Below are 23,481 nucleotides of genomic sequence, written 5' to 3' on the forward strand. Positions count from 1 at the left end.
TTATTTCTATTACGTTTGTTTCGTAATCGTTGCAAGCCATAATCGTAATCGCGATTTAAAATACGATTAATTGAGCAGCCCTACTGGTGTATTACCTCCACTGACCCCCCTGCTCTGTCTCAGCATCTGAGGAGTCTCTACTCCAAGATCCTGGAGTCCCTTGCAGACCATAGCCGCAGGACGCCGCCTACAGGAAGTACAACCGAGCAGCTGGTGGGCGAGAGGTTCAACCACGTCCAATCAGTGAGTGAGGAGATCCTTTGGCTGCTGAACTCAAGTCTAACAAGAGAATATTAATATATACCAGGGAGGCGCTGGTGCACATTTCTCAGTCGATATCGATGTTTAGAATATCATTTGTCCGGTTCCCCAAGTATTTCTATGTTCGTATTATGAATTCCTGTTTTGTGTCATGGAAACAAATCCTTGTTATGAAAAATATGAACAGAGCAGAGAGAAGATACATTCTCCATCTATCATTTACTGAGAGCCAATGAGCATGCTGGTGTTATTTTCTTATTGGCAAAAATGATTGTAGTGATTTTGAAATGTCTTTGAGGATTGGGTTGGAGTGTGTATGGCGTGTGTCTCATGACTGTGTCTGTTCTCAGGAGCCTGATGTTGATAAGCTGGAGAATAAGATCAACTGTGGGGCAGATTGAAGAGGTTATTTTCCAGGTAGGTCCCTGATAAGTGCCTTCACACATGATTCACTTAGTGCTGCAGCAGGGAGACACCAAACGTCTCTCCCATGAGGGACTTGGTCTGGCCCGATGCAAATCCCCTGTTCACTGTTCTCTGATCTCTTCATGGGATGAAATGTATTTCTGTTGCCTGGTGGTTCACAGTTGGATACTAAAGATAGCCTCTTGCCTGATAAGCTCAAACCTGCCAGAGTCTTTTCATCTCCTTAGCAAAAAATGGAATTTGTGTAAATGTATTTCCTGAAAGCATTATATCTGAAGTGGCTGTGCGTCCTGTGTGCAGGCTGAGTGTGAGCTGTCTCTGGCAAGGAAGATGTCTGAGTGGAAACCCTGGGAGCCGCTGATAGAGGAACCCCCCACCAACCAGTGGAAGTGGCCTGTGTGAGCCCCCTGTGTGTGCTGTCATACTGTGTGTGTGTGTGTGAGATCATCCCTGCTTCTAATGAAGTACTGTACAAATAAAAACCCTTCAAACATCTCCCCATTTATTCTCAAGTCATTCAAGAACAACACACAACCTCTGATCACATGGGTCTCTGTATATTAAAGACATGACAGTGAGGATCACATGGTTCAGCTTTCCATACACAACCTGGGAAATAACAGTCAACATTTGTATTTCAACTAGTTTGTTAGCAGATGTTATACTAAGTGTCATGGTTGTAGTTAAGACTTGGGTCACTCAGGTTGTCCAGGTAAAGTGTGTCCCCTAAATGTTTGGTTCAATATGGAGTGCCTGTAGTAAATATGCCACGACAAAGTCCCTTCATTCAGTGATCATATTCCAAGTAAGAAAGATCCCCTTTCCAGCTGCTACAGTTCTTAAGAGCAAAGGAAGCATTATGTACAGCACTAAACCCAATCCACAAACTGCTGCAGAAGTAGCTCAGGAACACCGACTCAGACACTGCTGCCTCTCTGGAGCAGCTGGAGCATGATGGGATAGATGGGAGCAAACTCCTTCCCCTGCCGGGCCCTTACCGCCTGCACGTAGGCCTCCAGAGCGCCCCTGCAGGAGAGCACAGTTAGCTGGTGACGTTCTTGTTGACCATCGGGAAACACAGCTTTTAAACTTGAGTGAATATATGAGGAATTATAAGATACCATTTCAAATGTCTGAAGTACGTAATGCACCGCTTCAACACAACATGCATCAGATGCCTGCCACTCACCAACACTCTGCACTGCTGCTGTCTTTAATGTGAATATGCAGAGGTGTGTATTGCATAACTGAAATGAAATTAAGTTTCATTTTGCAAAATGACTCTTCTCCCAAAGGAAAACCACAGCAATGATTCATCACTTGTTTTAACGTTATGTTTATGTTGGTTATATACAGGCCAGTGTGATGTAGAGCTGTCTCAGTCACTGCTCTGTCGCAACACTTATTGCAGTAGTGTTATACTATTATTAGATTCCACACAATGGTTTCTGATATAAACAGTGTTGTTACGTCAGTCCCAGTTTGCACTTGATCCTGCAAGTTATTCAAATGATGGATGTTATTCCACAATTGAAATGTTTTATAGGGTTATGATTGTTAAACCATGCAGCATGCTCACTTTAAAGGGTAAGAGAATGAGAACAGACCTGATGAGGGAGAGCCGGTCCCGCTCAGAGGGGTGATCGTCCAGCCACTGGGAATACCGCGCCACAGACCACTCTGCTCTCTGTGGGGGGGGGGGGACACTGCTTTAAGTATAGATGTACACCAAAAGCATTGTGAGGACAATTGGTCAGATATTGGTCGGAGGGTTAAGCCTGGTTTAAGGTTCGGGTTAGCTTTGCTGTAGTCTGTAAGGAATAAGAGTTCTCACAAGTAAAACAAAAGTGTGTGTGTGTGTGTGTGTAGACCTGGTGAGGAGACTTGAGCTCGGGGGGGGCTCTGGTGAAGAAGAAGTGCAGCAGGGTGCTGCAGGGGAACAGCTCCCCCACAGCCAGGCTGCTGGAGATCAGCTCGCTGCTCTGGAACAGCAGCGGCCTGAAACACACACATTCCCATATTTTTAGATGTGCCTATTGTTAAGTACCCCAGTTTTTGTTGTTGTTTACATCGCTATAGAAAAAATAAGCATACAGCATTTGATTGGTTTCCCTCCTTCCAAACAGCTCTATTTGATTCAGTTTCAGATTATTATACAAATCAACTCCAACGAGAGAGCAACCTGAGTAAGTCATTGCAGTTATCTTTATTGCTTCAATACTTTTGATACAATTCATTTGGTTATATTGAGTTGCAGTCACGGATCATTTTGAAACCCTTCCTCCATGCAGAGCAGATCTGAGCTGCAGAGTAATGTGTTGCAGAGCCTCTCTTGAACATTACCAAATTCCTTCCACTAACATTTGTGACGGCCCCTAGGCCTTAGACCCAATTCCCCGGTTAGCCACTCCCCCAATCAGGAGAGATTGATGGCACCTGATTTAGGTTGACTGCTCAGCTACAAGTATGGGTGCCTGAGCAGTCAGTCTCTCTCTCTCCTCTTGGGTTGCTTGGCTCTACTGGACCTTGGTTTGCTTTATATACTGATGCATGTTCACACACCCACCCACTACACACATTACTGATTAACTGACTTCATAATTAACTTAGTTTCTTTAAATAAATGCACTTTAATTGGATATGAATCATGTGTGGTCTCCTTCGTTTGTCTGTCCTTGAGCCAGGGCGTGACACATTATTGCCTTGCAACACAGTTGTAAAGGTGATTTTAGAGCACTATATACATATATATTCTCTACTAGACAGGAGCATATAAAGAAGCACACAAACCTGAAGGAGCGCAGCATCCGGTAAGGTTTCCCCAAATCAGACACTCTCCTGCACAGAGGAGCCACCGCCAACTCCATCTGACACACACACACACAGTGATCATTAGACACACACAGTGATCATTGGACACAAACTGAGGCCACGTTGACACGGAGACGAAACGGGCTGTATCCGCTACAGTTCTCTATCGTATGGACGGTTCGTTCACACGAGGCCGTAACGGAACCGTGGAAACGGAGCCCTCAAACGATAACGGCTCCCAGGGTGGGTAGATCTGCGGACGAAACGCTCTGGGGGGCCCTAACGGCTCCGTGTGTACGTCCTATACGACCATTTCCTGATAACGATGACGCCATAGCCCTGCCTCTCCCCACCTCTGCTGCTCACCTCCGCGTACCCCGCGTCATTGCTGATGTGTTTCGCCAACAACAACAACAACAACAACAATGGCGGATCACAGTGTTGCTTTCGTGCTCCAGACGCTACTGACCATGCTACAGATGTTAGTGCAAAATCTACAGCTCCTCTACCACAACCATCAGCAACAAGTGGACATGGAGAACTACATGAACTACATGTTGCTGAATCCACCGCGGAGAATAAACAGAAGGGCAACCAGGCAACCATGGCAACCATGCTCGGGGGTCTTCTTCGCTGCTTTCGGTGTATTTTGTGGTGGAAGTACAAAGCGCCACTTACAGGCCCGGCATATGTACTACAAGCGCCTGTCCCAGCGGGTCGAGCGGTTCTCATGTGGACGGACCCTATTTTTTATATCGACTAAGGTTTCGTTTTCATCTCCGTGTAAACGTGGCCTGAACAGCCTGCTGAAGGACCAGGGAAGGACCCTTTGAAGCAGGAAGAGGTCCCTCACCTGAGCGCAGTCAGCAGCCAGGCCTCATCTTGCCCCCCTCCCCCAGGGGCCGCAACAGGCTGCTGTGGGGCGGATTGAACAGCTCGATGGCCCTCTGAGCGATGGACTCGGTGCTCTCGTAGATGAAATCCACACACTGGAAGTGTCTGAAGTAGTCAGCCCATGAACTCTGGACATGAGCCCTGCAGCTCCTTCATGTAGAGGGAGCACGGGACAATCGGCTTATCAGGGTTGCTCAGAGGCCTGCAACACCACATTTAAACACAGTTATGTCTCCAGAGAGAACAGAACAAGGACACACACATTAGAGGTGCCACACGTACACTCACAAGATCATGGGACCAGTGACATAGGTCTTCACAGGGATATAAGTTCGATTAGTAAGCCCTCTAACAACCATCCTTTAAAGAGTCCTCTCCTGCTGATGATCAGGTGTATATCAGTATGTAGTGTCTCTACTTAAAGAGTCCTCGTCCTGCTGATGTTCAGGTGTAATATCAGTAATGTAGTGTCTCTACTTTAAAAGAGTCCTCTCCTGCTGATGTTCAGGTGTATATCAGTATTGTAGTGTCTCTACTTTAAAGAGTCCTCTCCTGCTGATGTTCAGGTGTATATCAGTATGTAGTGTCCCTACTTTAAAGAGTCCATCTCCTGCTGATGTTCAGGTTATATCAGCATGTAGTGTCTCTACTTTAAAGAGTCCTCTCCTGCTGATGTTCAGGTGTATATCAGTATGTAGTGTCCTCTACTTTAAAGAGTCCTCCTCCTGCTGATGTTCAGGTGTATATCAGTATGTAGTGTCTCTAACTTTAAAGAGTCCTCTCCTGCTGATGTTCAGGGTGTATATCAGTATGTAGTGTCCCTACTTTAAAGAGTCCTCTCCTGCTGATGTTCAGGGTGTATATCAGCATGTAGGGGTCCTCTACTTTAAAGAGTCCTCTCCTGCTGATGTTCAGTGTATATCAGTAATGTAGTGTCTCTACTTTAAAGAGTCCTCTCCTGCTGATGTTCAGGTGTATATCAGTATGTAGTGTCTCTACTTTAAAGAGTCCTCTCCTGCTGATGTTCAGGTGTATATCAGTATGTAGTTGTCTCTACTTTAAAGAGTCCTCTCCTGCTGATGTTCAGGTGTATATCAGTATGTAGTGTCTCTACTTTAAAGAGTCCTCTCCTGCTGATGTTCAGGTGTATATCAGTATGTAGTGGTCTCTACTTTAAAGAGTCCTCTCCTGCTGATGTTCAGGTGTATATCAGTATGTAGTGTCCCTACTTTAAAGAGTCCTCTCCTGCTGGATGTTCAGGTGTATATCAGCATGTAGTGTCTCTACTTTAAGAGTCCTCTCCTGCTGATGTGCAGGTGTATATCAGTATTGTAGTGTCTCTACTTTAAAGAGGTCCTCTCCTGCTGATGTTCAGGTGTATATCAGTATGTAGTGTCTCTACTTTAAAGAGTCCCTCTCCTGCTGATGTTCAGGTGTATATCAGTATGTAGTTGTCCCTACTTTAAAGAGTCCTCTCCTGCTGATGTTCAGGTGTATATCAGCATGTAGTGTCTCTACTTTAAGAGTGCCTCTCCTGCTGATGTTCAGGTGTATATCAGTAGTAGTGTCTCTCCTTTAAAGAGTCCTCTCCTGCTGATGTTCAGGTGTATATCAGTATGTAGTGTCTCTACTTTAAAAGAGTCCTCTCCTGCTGATGTTCAGCTTCATATCAGTATGTAGTGTCCTCTACTTTAAAGAGTCCTCTCCTGCTGATGTTCAGGTGTATATCAGTATGTATGTCTCTACTTTAAAGAGTCCTCTCCTGCTGATGTTCAGGTGTATATCAGTATGTAGTGTATCTACTTTAAAGAGTCCTCTCCTGCTGATGTTCAGGTGTATATCAGTATGTAGTGTCTCTACTTTAAAGAGTCCTCTCCTGCTGATGTTCAGGTGTATATCAGTATGTAGTGTCTCTTACTTTAAAGAGTCCTCTCTCCAGCTGATGTTCAGGTGTATATCAGTATGTAGTGTCTCTATTTTAAAGAGTCCTCTCCTGCTGATGTTCAGGTGTATATCAGTATGTAGTGTCTCTATTTTAAAGAGTCCTCTCCTGCTGATATTCAGGTGTATATCAGTATGTAGTGTCTCTACTTTAAAGAGTCCTCTCCTGCTGATGTTCAGGTATATATCAGTATGTAGTGTCTCTACTTTAAAGAGTCCTCTCCTGCTGATGTTCAGGTGTATATCAGTATGTAGTGTCTCTACTTTAAAGAGTCCTCTCCAGCTGATGTTCAGGTGTATATCAGTATGTTGTGTCTCTACTTTAAAGAGTCCTCTCCTGCTGATGTTCAGGTGTATATCAGTATGTAGTGTCTCTACTTTAAAAGAGTCCTCTCCTGCTGATGTTCAGGTGTATTATCAGTATGTCGTGTCTCTACTTTAAAGAGTCCTCTCCTGCTGATGTTCAGGTGTATATCAGTATGTAGTGTCTCTACTTTAAAGAGTCCTCTCCGGCTGATGTTTCCAGGTGTATATCCGTATTTGTGTGTCTCTACTTTAAAGAGTCCTCTCCTGCTGATGTTCAGGTGTATATCAGTATGTAGTGTCTCTACTTTAAAGAGTCCTCTCCTGCTGATGTTCAGGTGTATATCAGTATGTAGTGTCTCTACTTTAAAGAGTCCTCTCCTGCTGATGTTCAGGTGTATATCAGTATGTAGTGTCCTCTACTTTAAAGAGTCCTCTCCTGCTGATGTTCAGGTGTATATCAGTATGTAGTGTCTCTACTTTAAAGAGTCCTCTCCTGCTGATGTTCAGGTGTATATCAGTATGTAGTGTCTCTACTTTAAAGAGTCCTCTCCTGCTGATGTTCAGGTGTAATCAGTATGTAGTTGTCTCTACTTTAAAGAGTCCTCTCCTGCTGATGTTCAGGTGTATATCAGTATGTAGTGTCTATTACTTTAAAGAGTCCTCTCCTGCTGATGTTCAGGTGTATATCAGTATGTCGTGTCTCTACTTTAAAGAGTCCTCTCCTGCTGATGTTCAGGTGTATATCAGTATGTAGTGTCTCTACTTTAAAGAGTCCTCTCCTGCTGATGTTCAGGTGTATATCAGTATGTTGTGTCTCTACTTTAAGAGTCCTCTCCTGCTGATGTTCAGGGGTATATCAGTATGTAGTGGTCTCTACTTTAAAGAGTCCTCTCCTGCTGATGTTCAGGTGTATATCAGTATGTCGTGTCACTCCTAACTTTAAAGAGTCCTCTCCTGCTGATGATCAGGTGTATATCAGTATGTAGTGTCTCTACTTTAAAGAGTCCTCTCCTGCTGATGTTCAGGTGTATATCAGTATGTCGTGTCTCTACTTTAAAGAGTCCTCTCCTGCTGATGTTCAGGTGTATATCAGTATGTAGTCTCTCTACTTTAAAGAGTCCTCTCCTGCTGATGTTCAGGTGTATATCAGTATGTCGTGTCTCTACTTTAAAGAGTCCTCTCCTGCTGATGTTCAGGTGTATATCAGTATGTCGTGTCTCTACTTTAAGAGTCCTCTCCTGCTGATGTTCAGGTGTATATCAGTATGTAGTGTCTCTACTTTAAAGAGTCCTCTCCTGCTGATGTTCAGGGGTATATCAGTATGTCGTTGTCTCTACTTTAAAGAGTCCCTCTCCTGCTGATGTTCAGGTGTATATCAGTATGTAGTGTCTCTTATTTTAAAGAGTCCTCTCCTGCTGATGTTCAGGTGTAATATCAGAATGTCGTGTCTCTACTTTTAAGAGTCCTCTCCTGCTGATGTTCAGGTGTATATCAGTATGTAGTGTCTCTACTTTAAAGAGTCCCTCTCCGTGCTGATGTTCAGGTGTATATCAGTATGTCGTGTCTCTACTTTAAAGAGTCCTCTCCTGCTGATGTTCAGGTGTATATCAGTATGTCGTGGCTCTACTTTAAAGAGTCCTCTCCTGCTGATGTTCAGGTGTATATCAGTATTTAGTGTCTCTACTTTAAAGAGTCCTCTCCTGCTGATGTCAGGTTGTATATCAGTATGTAGTGTCTCTACTTTAAAGAGTCCTCTCCTGCTGATGTTCAGGTGTATATCAGTATGTAGTGTCTCTACTTTAAAGAGTCCTCTCCTGCTTGATGTTCAGGTGTATATCAGTATGTAGTGTCTCTACTTTAAAGAGTCCTCTCCTGCTGATTGTTCAGGTGTATATCAGTATGGTAGTGTCTCTACTTAAAGAGTCCTCTCCTGCTGATGTTAGGTGTATATCCAGTATGTAGTGTCTCTACTTAAAGAGTCCTCTCCTGCTGATGTTCAGGTGATATCAGTGTAGTTTGTCTCTACTTTTAAAGAGTCCTCTCCTGCTGATGTTCAGGTGTATATCAGTATGTAGTGTCTCTACTTTAAAGAGTCCTCTCCTACTGATGTTCAGGTGTATATCAGTATGTTGTGTCTCTACTTTAAAGAGTCCTCTCCTGCTGATGTTCAGGTGTATATCAGTATGTAGTGTCTCTACTTTAAAGAGTCCTCTCCTGCTGATGTTCAGGTGTATATCAGTATGTAGTGTCTCTACTTTAAAGAGTCCTCTCCTGCTGATGTTCAGGTGTATATCAAGTATGTAGTGTCTCTACTTTAAAGAGTCCTCTCCTGCTGATGTTCAGGTGTATATCAGTATGTCGTAGTCTCTACTTTAAAGAGTCCCTCTCCTGCTGATGTTCAGGTGTATATCAGTATGTAGTGTCTCTACTTTAAAGAGTCCTCTCCTGCTGATGTTCAGGTGTGTATATCAGTATGTCGTGTCTCTACTTTAAAGAGTCCTCTCCTGCTGAGTGTTCAGGTGTATATCAGTATGTAGTGTCTCTACTTTAAAGAGTCCTTCTCCTGCTGATGTTCAGATGTATATCAGTATGTAGTGTCTCTACTTTAAAGAGTCCTCTCCTGCTGATGTTCAAGTGTATATCAGTATGTAGTGTCTCTACTTTAAGAGTCCTCTCCTGCTGATGTTCAGGTGTATATCAGTATGTAGTGTCTCTACTTTAAAGAGTCCTCTCCTGCTGATGTTCAGGTGTATATCAGTATGTCGTGTCTCTAATTTAAAGAGTAGTCTCCTGCTGATGTTCAGGTGTATATCAGTATGTAGTGTCTCTACTTTAAAGAGTCTCTCCTGCTGATGTTCAGTGTGTATATCAGTATGTAGTGTCTCTACTTTAAAGAGTCCTCTTCCTGCTGATGTTCAGGTGTATATCAGTATGTAGTGTCTCTACTTTAAAGAGTCCTCTCCTGCTGATGTTCAGGTGTAGATCAGTATGTAGGAGCCTCTACTTTAAAGAGTCCTCTCCTGCTGATGTTCAGGTTATATCAGTATGTAGGGTCCTCTACTTTAAAGAGTCCTCTCCGCTGATGTTCAGGTGTTATATCAGTAGGTAGTGTCTCTACTTTAAAGAGTCCTCTCCTGCTGATGTTCAGGTGTATATCAGTATGTAGTGTCTCTACTTTAAAGAGTCCTCTCCTGCTGATGTTCAGGTGTATATCAGTATGTAGTGTCTCTACTTTAAAGATCCCTCTCCTGCTGCTGTTCAGGGGTGTAATATCAGTATGTAGTGTCCTCTACTTTAAAGAGTCCTCTCCTGCTGATGTTCAGGGTGTATATCAGTATGTAGAGCCTCTACTTTAAAGAGTCCTCTCCTGCTGATGTTCAGGTGTATATCAGTATGTAGTGTCTCTACTTTAAAGAGTCCTCTCCTGCTGATGTTTCAGGTGTATATCAGTATTGTAGTGTCTCTACTTAAAGAGTCCCTCCTGCTGAGTTTGCAGGTGTATTATCGTATGTGTGTCTACTGTTAAAGAAGTCCTCTCCTGCTGATGTTCAGAGTGTATATCAGTATGTTTAGTGTCTCTACTTTAAAGAGTCCTCTCCTGCTGATGTTCAGGTGTATATCAGTATGTAGTGTCTCTACTTTAAAGAGTCCTCTCCTGCTGATGTTCAGGTGTATATCAGTATGTAGTGTCTCTACTTTAAAGAGTCCTCTCCTGCTGATGTTCAGCTTCATATCAGTATGTAGTGTCTCTACTAGGACATGTATCCTTGCTTTAATGTTCAAAAAGCTCTTTATTGTTCTCATACTGCCTGTGCTGCAGAACCTCTTTTCACCCTCTGTCTGAAACCAGAGCCCAGTCTGCTCTGATTGGTTAGCTGCCCGGTTCTGTTGTGATTGGTCAACAGCTTAGAGATGTCCCGCTCCTTAGCCTATCACGTACAAAGTGTTGGAGTGCTAGCCAATAGGAGCGCAAGTGTTCCATAGTGATGTCACTTTGTTACTGAAGTAAACAAAGGAGTCCAGTAGAGCAGAGATCATGCTCTGTGGTATTTTCTCCGATAGCTGGGGGGTTTCTGGAGGGAATTCTTCAGGGGTCCCTGCAGAGGTACTCACCCTGAGAAGTCTTCTTGGTGCAGCGTGATGATGATGGCCTCGATGGAGTCACTCACTGACTGCAGCAGAGGCTGCACTGCACTGCTCATCAGGACCTGCACCGCCTGCCCCCCAGAGACAGAGCAGACCCTCAGCCTCTCATGTAGCAGTCAGTACAGTGGCAATGTGAGAAAGCAAAACAAACTCTGAATCTAAACCTGGAGCAGTTACTAAACATCCACACATCTTTGAATGACCCTGAGATCAGCTGCTGGAGAACAGTCATGTGTGCTGGCTTACTGCAGTGCACATTTATTCTAAATCAACACACATGTTCACAAAAAGACCAAGGCCATGTATTATGCAGGTTGTAGTTTTCTAACCCACCGTTATGACAAAAGGATGTGAGCTGCAGTATTTTTATAAATGGACACAAAGACATGAATATTATACTCCAGAAGAGTGTGGCTACGTTACTGCAGAGGCATTCATGACTCAACTCAATTCATTCAACTCAACTGCAGACTAGCAAATGAATCAGTTAATGAATTAAAAATGAAAAGTAAAAATGAATAAAGAATAAAGAAAGAAGCGGTTTTCAGTGATACCTCCAAACAAGAAGAGAGGGCCTCTGCAGCGGGGGGGACACACACACCCGATCCTGATACAATCTGAAATACACAATACAGGGAGTCAAATAAAGCAGAACTAAATGATTAACCTCTTTTGTAAAGTAACGTCTAAAATATCATTGAAAGGTGACCCACAAAAAAACATTACAGAGCTTTTAGATTTAGAATGTCCATCATAGGCAGACTGTTCCACAAAGTACTTGTGCTGGTATGTTGACGCTGGAGAGCTGCATTGTCCCCGTCTGCTGGATATTCTTTTCAAGCATCACAGACCACTATCATTCCTGCAGCACTTTTTTACATCCTGACCCGCAACAATAGAGGGATCGGACCGACGCCTGCTGCTTTGATCTACAGGTCCCCCAATATACATCGCTTGAGTACCTCTTGAATTTAAAACAAGTTGTCATACATTCAAATTGCAATATCTTTAAGCAGCAATCTGTTGAAACAATTTCAACTGTTGGCGACATTGGCGATAGAGATGTGCAGTTGCCAAAAGGTCCTGTTAGCGCTATAGCCAAATTTAAGGAAGAGATTCCACCAATACTTGACTCGATAGCATGTCTGCATGTAAGGGAGGAAACTTATACAAAATGTACACCACCCCAAATTGATCATGTTGTTGATAGTGCTACAGATGCGCTGCGAATAAAATTAGACTCTGTTGCTCCTTTGAAGAAGAAGAAAATAAAACAACATAGATTAGCTCCATGGCATAATGCCGAAACCCGCAAAATAAAGCAAAAGTCGAGACAACTTGAAAGGATATGGCGTTCCACTAAACTTGAAGAATCTCGTTTAATTTGACATATTACTCTCAATGAATATAAGAAAGCACTGCGTAAAGCGAGAGCAGCTTACTACTCTTCATTAATAGATGAGAATAAGAATAATGCAACATTTCTTTTCAGCACTGTAGCTCGATTGAGCCTTCTATTCCCATAGCACTCAGTAGTAATGATTTTATGTGCTTTTTTAACGAGAAAATGGCTCAGTGCTCGGACCTATTTTGTTCACATTATATATGCTTCCGTTAGGCAATATTATAAGGAATCATTCTGTAAACTTTCATTGTTATGCGGATGATACTCAACTATATTTATCAATCAAGCCTGATGAAATTAATCATCTAAATAAAATTCAAGACTGCCTTAAGGACTTAAAAACGTGGATGACCTTAAACTTTTTGATGTTAAACACGACCAAAACTGAAGTTATTGTACTTGGCCCGAAGAATCTACGAAACAAATTATCTAAGGATATATTAACTATGGATGGCATTAATTTGGCCTCCAGTGAGACTGTAAGGAATCTTGGTGTTATATTTGATCAGGATTTATCCTTTAACGCCCACATAAAATCAATTTCAAGGACCGCCTACTTCCATCTACGTAACATTGCAAAAATCAGGCATATCTTGCCTCAAAACGATGCAGAGAAACTAGTCCATGCATTTGTTACTTCAAGGCTGGATTATTGTAACTCTTTATTATCAGGGTGTACCAAGAAGTCAGTCAAGTCGCTTCAGCTGATTCAAAATGCTGCGGCTCGTGTACTAACCAGAGTTAGGAAAAGGGACCACATTACTCCTGTTCTGGCTGCCTTACACTGGCTCCCTATAGAACACAGCATAGAATTTAAAATTCTTCTTCTCGCCTACAAAGCCCTTAATGAGCAGGCGCCATCTTACCTTAAAGAACTCATTATACCCTACTGTCCTACTAGGGCATTGCGTTCCAAGAATGCAGGGTTGTTGGTTGTTCCTAGAGTCTCTAAAAGTACAATGGGAGCCAGAGCCTTTTCTTATCAAGCTCCACTTTTGTGGAATCAGCTTCCAGTTTGTGTTCGGGCGGCAGACACCCTATCCGTTTTTAAGAGTGCGCTTAAGACCTTCCTTTTTGATAAAGCTTATAGTTAGGGCTGATTAGATTCAGCCCCTAGTTTTGCTGATATAGGCTTAGTTTGTCGGGGGACATCTTACTTCTTCCTTCTCTCTGTCTATACCTGTGTACTCTCATGTTCCGATTAACCCAGCTTCCCCAAATGTCTTTCTTTTTGGTGTCTATATACGCCGGGATCCGGAGTCATGGATGATCCTGCGGTCCTGTGTCCTGGATCGCGAGCCCTGGATCTTGAGTCGTGGCTGTGGTCCTGGATCATAGGTCCTGGATGGATATCCTCGTGGATTCATCTTCCTATTATACACACATGCATTTCCAAACATTTGGACTACCTATGTTGCAAATGTATTATCTTTTCAATTTACACACGGCATCTATTGCACGTCTGTCCGTCCTGGGAGAGGGATCCCTCCTCTGTTGCTCTCCCTGAGGTTTCTCCCATGTTCCCTTTAAACTGTGGGTTTTCTCTGGAAGTTTTTCCTTGTACGATGTGAGGGTCTAAGGACAGATGGTGTCGTATTGTCATACTGATATTCTGTACAAACTGTAAAGTCCACTGAGACAAATGTAACATTTGTGATATTGGGCTATATAAATAAACATTGATTGATTGATTGAGTTGTGTATCTTCTTTGTAATTCTACACGTTGTTGTATATTTTAAGAGCACAGAAGATGTTAAGTGAGGAAAGGAGCGGGCACACTGGAGCATCATATGCTGACTCCAAAAGGCTTCTGATGACACGTGAGAACCCAGAGAGGACGGCTGCTCCAAACCTTACACTGCAGCATTCACATGTTTCGAATAGGAGATATGCTGCTCACACACAAACCATGCTCAATCTGTTTGAGGACCTTTGCAGAAGAACAGAAGGAACTAAGGAAGCGCTTTATGGAATCAGTGATAGGGGTGCAGTTATTCAACAGAGAAAGGTGTGGTTAATGCTCAATAGTACAGAAATGTCCTACAATATATGTATCCCTCCTAAATCCTCAATACATTTGTTCTATTTTTCGCACAGTAACATTTTAAAGGCTCGAGGATAAACCTTTAATGCTGGAGTAATGTGTTTGTAGTAATCCGGCGGGCTGCAGTGTCTGGTCACCAAACATGTTGAATGCTGGAGGCTGATCCCACCCACTGTCCTTCGCCCTATGTCGGGTATCTGTGTTTCTGTGGTTATGCAACATGTCTTTAGGTATGAAACCAATCACATGCAGTCAGAGAGCAGTGTGTGCTGTTGTGTGTGGCACCGTTACCATCTTAAAGAAGCAACAATGTACCAGTTAGGATCCAGGTCAACTGACACACTTCGAAATAAAAGTGAACTACATTTTCTTAATGACTCAATTGCTTAATAACTCACCAAAAACTCTCGTCCTTAATGACCTGACCTGACCATTTGTGATTCAGACAAATCCAACACATGTTGGGGGGGTTGGATACTTTTGCTAGCCTCTGTATATTCTTGAGTAGACGGCAGGATTCTGACCTTGTTGACAGCCTGCTGCAGACGGTACAGGGAGTTGACCACAGCCACATTCCTCCTTTGGCCCTCCGTTAACGGACCAATCACCTGGCTGCATTCCCCCTGAGTGCACAGCTGCAGAGAGACACACAGGGAGCAGTGCATTGTGGGCAGACATGAGACAATATAGAACCAATTGCAATAAATCACACTTTGTATTTCGCACTGCGGATGTCTCTATCCATGAAAACACATCATGGTGTTATGAACCCATGAAGACCCAGAGACGCAGTGTCAGACGCTGACTGTCCTACCAGCTGCTCACTCTTCACACAGAACAGTTGGACTGTCTTGGCAACGTTCTTGGACACAGCCAGAGCCAGGTTTGGATCTACTGATGCCACATTCAGCTCACTGCAAACAAACAAACACATAAATAAGACACATTTCCAAAACATTCAAATAATGTAGGGCTGTCAAGTTAACGCCACTAATTATTTTAACGCGATTAACGCATGTGTATTTTTTTCCTAAATAATACCACATGTGTGAGCCCTGGGGAGAGACTGATGATGTATTGGTTGGTCAGACCCTGAAGACATTCAAGCCTTTTTTACTGCCATCAATGCAGAGGTTCATATTTGATTTGATTGGTTAAAATTGGTGAACAAATTTGATATCAAATAGTTGCGTATTTCAACGTTCAGCATTTACTGAGCATAAAAATGACAATTAATATATATTGTGTATTGTATAATCTGGCACCTCTTAAATCAGACAAAATGCACAATAAACCCAGTTCAAGATTCATTTGACTATTTTCTGTCCTCAAATGTTCTATACATATTGCCATAATATTCTTTTTGAAAAAAAAAGTTGGTTATGATATTTGTGTGGTGTAACTGTGATATGGTGACAGCTGTATGACGGTATATACACTGTGCTGCTACACCAATCACTGGGATGGTTCAGGCTCAAGCTTCTTTATACGGCTTGCATTTTAACTTTCGTTCAATTGTTCTTTTATAGTTTTTACATTGATTATCTATTTTATTAATTCATCATATATTATGAATGAATATGTATGTGTATAATTCTGATGTGTGTGTGTGCAGTAACTGTGCTTCTTGCTGTCCTGGTTGTGCAGCATCACATCTAATGGAACACATCGGGCAGATATGCTGCTTGCCTGCTGATGGTCTTGATGATGCTGTCCAGCTCGTCGTTGGAGGGGGGGTTGCGGCCCCCCATGGGGAACACGAGGTTGATGGGATCAAACAGGCGAGAGAGCGACTTGGAGAGGTAGGCGGACTCGTACGGCTGCAGAGAGTCCTTCAGAGCCTTCTCTGGGCTGCGTGCGTACACACACACACACACACACACACACACACACACACACACACACACACACACACACACACACACACACACACACACACACACACACACACACACACACACACACACACACCCACACACACACACACAGCACACACACACACACACACACACACACACTACACACACACACACACACACACACACACACACACACACACACACACACACACACACACACACACACACACACACACACACACACACACACACACACACGAGTGATGTGTGATTAAGGGATTAAGATGTTTGAGAAAACCATCATTTCAAATCTACGTGGTCTCATGATATGCACTGTGTGTTTTGTGTCTCATGTTGATGTCAAATATCCTCTAAGTGGCCCCAAACACCTGTGCTGATTAATGGAACACTTCAAATGCGTGTGTGTTCTCTGTGAACAGGTGAACGTGGTCTGTGTGTGCTCACTTGTAGTCCTGTTTTCCATGTGTGAAGAGGTCCTGGGTGTCTGACTCTGTGGCGCTGATGTCCAAAGAAGCTTCTATTCCTGCACCGCTGGTTAGCGCCCCCTGCAGGCTGGCGCTGTACTGCTGCAGGCGCCGCCACAGCTCGTTGTACAGGCGCAGCAGCTTCGGATACTCTCCTTCAAACGCCTGCTTCAGGAAGGACGAGGCTAAAGAGTAGATACAAATACACACAGGCACTCAGGAAGCTGCTAATACCATATCATAATTCTGAGGAAAGCAAAGAGTGAGCAAAGTCAGGAAGAAACATCTGTATTTAATTCCATTAAAAAACAAAACATAGGTCAATACATGAATATGCTAAATTAAAACATCAACATTTCATTAAAAGTTAAGTCAAGTTATGACTTGATAAAAATAAAATGTCTGTTACCTGGAGTCAATATGTGGTTAGCCTAGCTTAGCATAAAGAGTGGAAGCAGTTAGATAGCTAGCATTAATATACCTAATATACATTCTTATAAACCTTAAAAGCTAAAGCGGAGCATCTTGTGTGTTTGTTAAATACACAGAAAAAAGAGTATAATTACAACGTGTGGTTTTAGAAGGGTGTAGGAGGGACCACGATCAGAAATCATGCTACTGTATTTACTCGATATTAACAAGCATGTCCTTCTTTCATATTTATCATATATATATATATATATATATATATATATATATATATATATATATACATATATATACATACACACACAGACACACACAAACAAACAGTCCACTGAAACGCCTTCATATGAGAAAGGAAGCGTGTGTGCATCTACGTTGTCTAATTTTTAAGATGAACAATTTGTTCAAAATTCGGAGAATGTTATCCTCATCAGGACACAGTCAATACTCAATCCCACACACACACACACACACACACACACACACACACACACACACACACACACACACACACACACACACACACACACACACACACACACACACACACACACACACACACACCACACACACACACACACACACACACACACACACACACACACACACACACACACACACACACACACACACACACACACACACACACACACACACACACACACACACACATTGAACAGTGTGTGTGTTATAATGACTGTGGAAAGGGTGTTTGCTGCTATGGAGTGTGTTGCAGTTCCTGCATTCATTCGTTACATTGATGGAATTGGACACCTTAAGAACTACATCTGTTCTAGCTTGGATCTCTAGTGTATGACTGGTAGATGCAAGAACAAAAAGAACGTCCTAAACCTAAACGTTCCATTGTACTGAAATGTAATCAATATAGCACGCAGGAATTATAGCTTCGACATCGATGATCAAGACTGGATTCACATCCAAAGAAAAGACGTGTTTTTCCCTTTAACACAAACTAAGGTGGTACAACAGGCCGACACTGGTTCAATGAGACTGCTGTGTGCTGATGGCTTCGTGGACAACAGGCCTTTCATTACCCCCAGCCCCATTGATTTCTGTTCTGTTGTCAGCTGAGCTCGTTACAGCCAGATGATAATCGCTCACTAAATGAGACCTCCCACTAACTGTTTGTTTGGAGCCGCTATCTACCATCTGTCGGAGAGAAAACATTCAAGATTTAAACTCTTAGGTTAATTCATCTTTCCTCTGAAGTAGGAGCTTGAGGGGGGACAGCGGGGAAGGAGAAGCAGCAGTCCTACCTTCAGTCGCTCTGTGGAACTCCTCACTGAGGGTGCTGGTGACATCAGTCCAGAAGGTGTAGAGGATATCAGGCTGTCCATCCTGTCCTCAGACAGAAGAGAGACACGCTGGTCACCACATGTCCTTGTAGTCTTTGTGAGTGACATGTGTTGGCGTTTGATGGGAAACACGTTTAGACTCTTTTTCCAGGTTTGTCTGGTGCATATTGAGATTTCCCTTAAGTCCATTTCAGATGATATTTTGCTTGTATCATTGTTATTCTGGAAATGTAATGAATGGATCCTTTTTGTACAGAGTGAGCCTCTGACCAGAGACTGGCTGAAGACTCAATACAGTGCACTTCTGAGATGTGCATAAACAAACTAGTAAAGAAACCTGGCAAATAATAATGTCTCTATATAGCTAATAAACAGTTGTGTTGTGTGCTGAATGTGTGTGTTGATGTGCAAACCTGCAACAAAAAATGAAACAAATCAAGACTAATAAACCTGGATAATATTAGCAATCACAATATTCAGCAAAATCAATAATGTGATCATCACAATGTTATGGAAACGGCCATCACTGAGGTATTCACTGCACACATTCTTCATCATCATGCACCTTCTGCATGAGTATAAGACTGTGTAACAGTTATCAAAGATAAGAGCGGATAGCGCTGTCAGACAGCGACACACTCACACACCACAACCAGCCTGACTGAGGACAGTGTCTCCATGACTTCATGGAATTGGACATGTGTGTATTTTGTTCTAGTCCTCCGTTAGAGAAGCCTGTTGCAGGTCTGCTGCCCAGCTGTGGGACTGTTCCTCCTCACACACAGCACCACCACTCCCTCCTCTTACTGCCTCTTTTCCCAACGGTATGTGAGATGAACAGAAAATAACAAAACATCAATGCTATCAGGGCTTCTTTTTCTGCTTTGGTCTGGGCCCACTAGCTCCACTGAAGGTGAATCTTAATGCTACAGGAAACCATGATGCAGACAATACATGGTAACAGGAGATTTGTGTAGGTTTTGATATGTTTCTGTGGCACAGTGAAGGGAGATAGTGAAGCTGCACAGCTGAGGAGTTTTGCATTTAGACATGTCATTAGGTCTCCATCTCACACCTCTATCTCTGTGGAATTGGTGAGAGCTTTGCTTCCATAGCAACAGTCTGCTGCACTGATTTGTACTTCTAGGCGTCTGTGGAGGTAAGAGAGTGGGACTGATGAAAGTCATGATGATATGTTAATGACTTCCATCATAACCACCAATCCAACTAAATGCCCAAGAGTCCTGGGAAGCTCACTTTCTAACTTCCCTCACAGATTTCTTTTTAGACCCAACCAACTTGTATCAAACTTCAGTATGGAGTCAGATCTGACTCCATACTTCAGCTCCCTCGAGACACTAAAGGCTTCATATTTTCAGTGGAATCTCAGAATACCTAGACAGATAGTCAAAATGTGTAAAATAGTTCCTCTTTAAGGAGAGTAAAGATGAAAGACACCGTTTGCTGCCCTAGCACAGATATAGCGTGTGGCTCTGCTGCACGTCTCTACACTACGCTTGCTAAAATGCTTCCAGTTCTATATTAACTTTGATTCATATTTGGACACTAAGACTAATTCCTCATTCGAAGATTCTGCATTCTGCAAATCTCCAGAACTATAGCTGGCCGGGCACGTCTTTCTTCCCCTTTACATTCATCATTTTAATAACACCACTGTAGGTCATATTTCTCAACTTAGATCTGTGCTCATCCATGTTTGACACGCAAGAGACAGCAGAGGTTGGGAGATTGGATCTGCGACAGGAGTGTGTGTGTTGTATAGTGCAGTGTGTTTTGGACTCACCATGGTTACACTAATACAGACTAGCCCCTGTCGTTTTGTAAGGTCATGTTTCATGATGTCAACTATGTAATGTGTATTATATATGTAAAGGCCCGGACACACCAAGCTGACACCAAAGAACTGACACAGACGGACCCCGACTGTTGTGTCGCCTCGCATCTCTGCGTTTTGGCCATGTGTCGCACTGGAACACACCGCAAAGACTTCAGCCGACGGCCAAGAAGGTACGAATTGCGCATGCGTGAGTGGCAATAACTCTCCTTACCAGCAGGCGGCGGTAGTGTGTATACGTCATTCAAAAGAGGCAACAACCGGAAGACAGACTGCGTTATATAAACAAACAACAAATAGCGTGTGCGTTCCATTTTCACTAGTGATGGCGAGATGAAGCCTTATGAAGCTTTGAAGCTTTCCAGCCAATTGGATCGCTAAAGGGTTCATCTCATGAGGCTTCATCATGGGCTTCATCTGAACACAAACCCCCTGTTGGTCAAAGTGTGTAAAACAGGCAGATTGGACATCTCAACAGTGTGCTCCATCATCTCATACCGAGTTCCCAATGAGTAAAGCCTTAGAATAACTCTAAACAACGAACATTACATCATATTTTCATTTTAACAATATTGTATTTATTCCAGTGTATTGATTGTGATTGAAAAGCCTAAGGAGGCTGGTAAACATTGCAAAGAGGGATTTGTATTCCTTAATAATATTCATAAACTTAACCATGTTGTAGCCTGAGAAAGGCTAAACCATATCAAAGACTATTTATTAACTACATTATCTCATTTAGCTGTAGCTTTTATAAACAACAAAGAAGATGTATTGTTCAGTCGTTGAACCAGGGACCCTGCGGTCATGAGTCAACTGCTTTCCAGCTGAGCCACAGCACACATATTTATTCCTGTATTTATTCATTCTTGTTTTCATTCCTACATTTATTTATGCATGTATCACTGGCCCAAAACAATACGAGCCTCGATACATGCTTCACAAAAAGCTTTGGGGATTACTCGACAAACGCTCCGAAGCGCCGGCGCAATACGTAACATCACTAATTTTCACTCTACAGCGAGAAGCTCGTGGGGCTTTCCCGAACCTGTGTCGAGAGCTGGAGTTAAATGAAATCTCAGATTTGCCTTCTTAATAGTTTGTTTGGGTCCCTCACTTCCGTTTCGCTTCTCATGCACTGATTCGCTAAGCTGAACAGCCAATCAGTTTTTCGGCCTGACGCCCACCGACGGCCAAAATCGGCTTGGTGTGTCCGGGCCTTAAAGGTATTACATTACGTTTTTTCAGGTACCCACTGTTACGGGGATGTTCTAATATAATGGACCATTATACCATCGGACCATTGCTATCCTCCTGGTTCCAACTTTTTTTTTTATTTGCGAAAAATCAGTTGACCCTGAAAGCTTTGTCGCCTTGTATATGCATCCATTTACGTTTAACATTTTTCACAAATGCAATAATACTAATATCATCATTGTCATCATCTAGTTAGCTGTGTAATGTGCACATGATGGGGCAACGGCATGCCTGAATGTGTGTGGAAATTGTATTTTGATTGTGAGAAACATAATTATTAGGATTATACCAAGAGCAGAGCAGTAGCGCCCACCCACCTTGATGATCTCATCGATGAAGCACACATGAGTCACAGGGTCTCTCTTCTTCAGCAGGACCTTCTGCAGATGTTGCACCTGGAAAATATGGAGGACATTAGGCCTGTATTAGGAGTCCTGCCGACTTTAATGTCTGTGCAGTCAGCTGCTGGGGAGGCTGTACCTGTCTGCAGGCAGCACATATCTGGTCCATCAGTTTCTCAAGGTGAGTCCACAGAGCGGCGCGGAATGCTGCCGTGTTGCCTGGTGTGGGCAGCACTGCCCGGCCCGGGGCCGCTGAGGGACAGAGGGGACACAGAGAAGCATTAAGGATTTTTGGGACAAAGGCCAATGAAAACATATTTTCTGCTGGCCAGCTTGATATTGTTTTTTATTCTGAGTTTATAGCCATATTTTGTCTTATTTATCTTATTAACTTCAAAAGCTATGGAAATACCTGACTTAACAATTTGTTAATCCATCTCTAAACTCCTGCTAACCCTAATCCATCAGGGGTTCTAAACTCAGAGCACATTGGTGCGTAAATATTTAAAATCACCACACACATATCTAGTTTTATCTTTGAAAAAAAAATGGGTCAGCAATTTCTTTGAAAAAGCCATTAGTATTGTTCAAAGGTTACACCAACAGCAAGAGACAGTCCGTATGTTTGGGACTATTCAGGGATAGATTCATCTGCATGTGTTGCTCTAGTGAGTATTTGGAGGACAGCATCTGTATCGAGTTATATTACTACAGTGTGTGTGTTAATGGTAATGAACACACATGTCACCCAGTTCAGCAGTGTGTTTCATTGGTGTGTTTTTATGACAAAAAAAGCTATATGGGATATAATAGATATATAAGGCTTTGGATACACATAAAACATGGGTTAGTAAATACATTCATTGTTGGGTTGGGACTTTTAATGATTTGGTGAACAACAACAAAATGGAATATCACCAGACTTTCAAAAAAGTACCATGACACATTTATCCTTTTGCTCATTTCAAATTCATTTAGTGATATAATGCAGAGAATACCAGGGGAACGATCCTAGGCCCCCTCAGAGCTTGTTATCTGGAAGCATTATGCACAATAATTAGAAACATTATTTGGCCACTTCATCAGAGCCATGAAAATGACACACGCCTCCAGCCAGGATTGACTATTCTCTGGGGCCATGTCTATTCTGGATCGAGCCTACTCATAAACTGGGCCACACTTTCTCCTCTTTTAGAAATAAGGACAAAGTACCCAGAGCCACATCCTCCTTAAGTCTCACCTCTGGGGTTGGTGGGCTGTGTCAGACCTTTGATGTCCAGAGCACTGTTGATGTTGTCCTTTATGGTTGTCCTGTAACCCCCCACCACTGAACTGATGGTCTCCCTCAGACTGCCGAGGTTATAGAAGACCTGGAGGGCCGTGCCGACCTGGGTTGGATTCTGACAGGTGGAAGGAGAGGAAGAAATAAGTCAAGGTGGTTTGTGGCACACCACACAGCCTGGATAGAATTTAAAAAATACTAACACATACTCATTGGTGCTTTCTGGTTGAATAACAGAAGATGATTGGACTTATTTGGAGAAATATCTAATGTTATCCTCATCAGGACACAGTCAATACTCAATCCCACCCACGCGCACACACCCACACACACACACACACACACACACACACCATGTATACATCACTTCTGAGGACATGACATTGACTTACATGCATTTCCTGGAGACTTATCCTAACCTTAAC

At 42.9% G+C, this 23,481-nt stretch overlaps 1 protein-coding gene across 1 annotated transcript in view; it reads right to left on the reverse strand.

Moving 5' to 3' along the window:
* Nucleotides 1-1,167: 1,167 nt before the first annotated feature.
* LOC117549759 (conserved oligomeric Golgi complex subunit 5-like) overlaps nucleotides 1,168-23,481 on the reverse strand; it is a 76,943-nt gene continuing 54,629 nt past the window's right edge. Inside the window, 17 exon segments of the mRNA XM_034221827.1 lie at nucleotides 1,168-1,713; nucleotides 2,295-2,374; nucleotides 2,559-2,685; nucleotides 3,478-3,554; nucleotides 4,352-4,372; nucleotides 4,374-4,508; nucleotides 4,510-4,594; nucleotides 10,753-10,856; nucleotides 11,340-11,402; nucleotides 14,760-14,870; nucleotides 15,050-15,149; nucleotides 15,925-16,086; nucleotides 16,560-16,764; nucleotides 18,283-18,364; nucleotides 21,751-21,828; nucleotides 21,914-22,026; nucleotides 23,015-23,174. Coding sequence (XP_034077718.1) covers nucleotides 1,605-1,713; nucleotides 2,295-2,374; nucleotides 2,559-2,685; nucleotides 3,478-3,554; nucleotides 4,352-4,372; nucleotides 4,374-4,508; nucleotides 4,510-4,594; nucleotides 10,753-10,856; nucleotides 11,340-11,402; nucleotides 14,760-14,870; nucleotides 15,050-15,149; nucleotides 15,925-16,086; nucleotides 16,560-16,764; nucleotides 18,283-18,364; nucleotides 21,751-21,828; nucleotides 21,914-22,026; nucleotides 23,015-23,174 — 1,812 coding nt within the window. The 3' untranslated portion in view covers nucleotides 1,168-1,604.

Source organism: Gymnodraco acuticeps, unplaced genomic scaffold (assembly GCF_902827175.1).
Source record: "Gymnodraco acuticeps unplaced genomic scaffold, fGymAcu1.1, whole genome shotgun sequence".
Lineage (NCBI taxonomy): Eukaryota > Metazoa > Chordata > Actinopteri > Perciformes > Bathydraconidae > Gymnodraco > Gymnodraco acuticeps.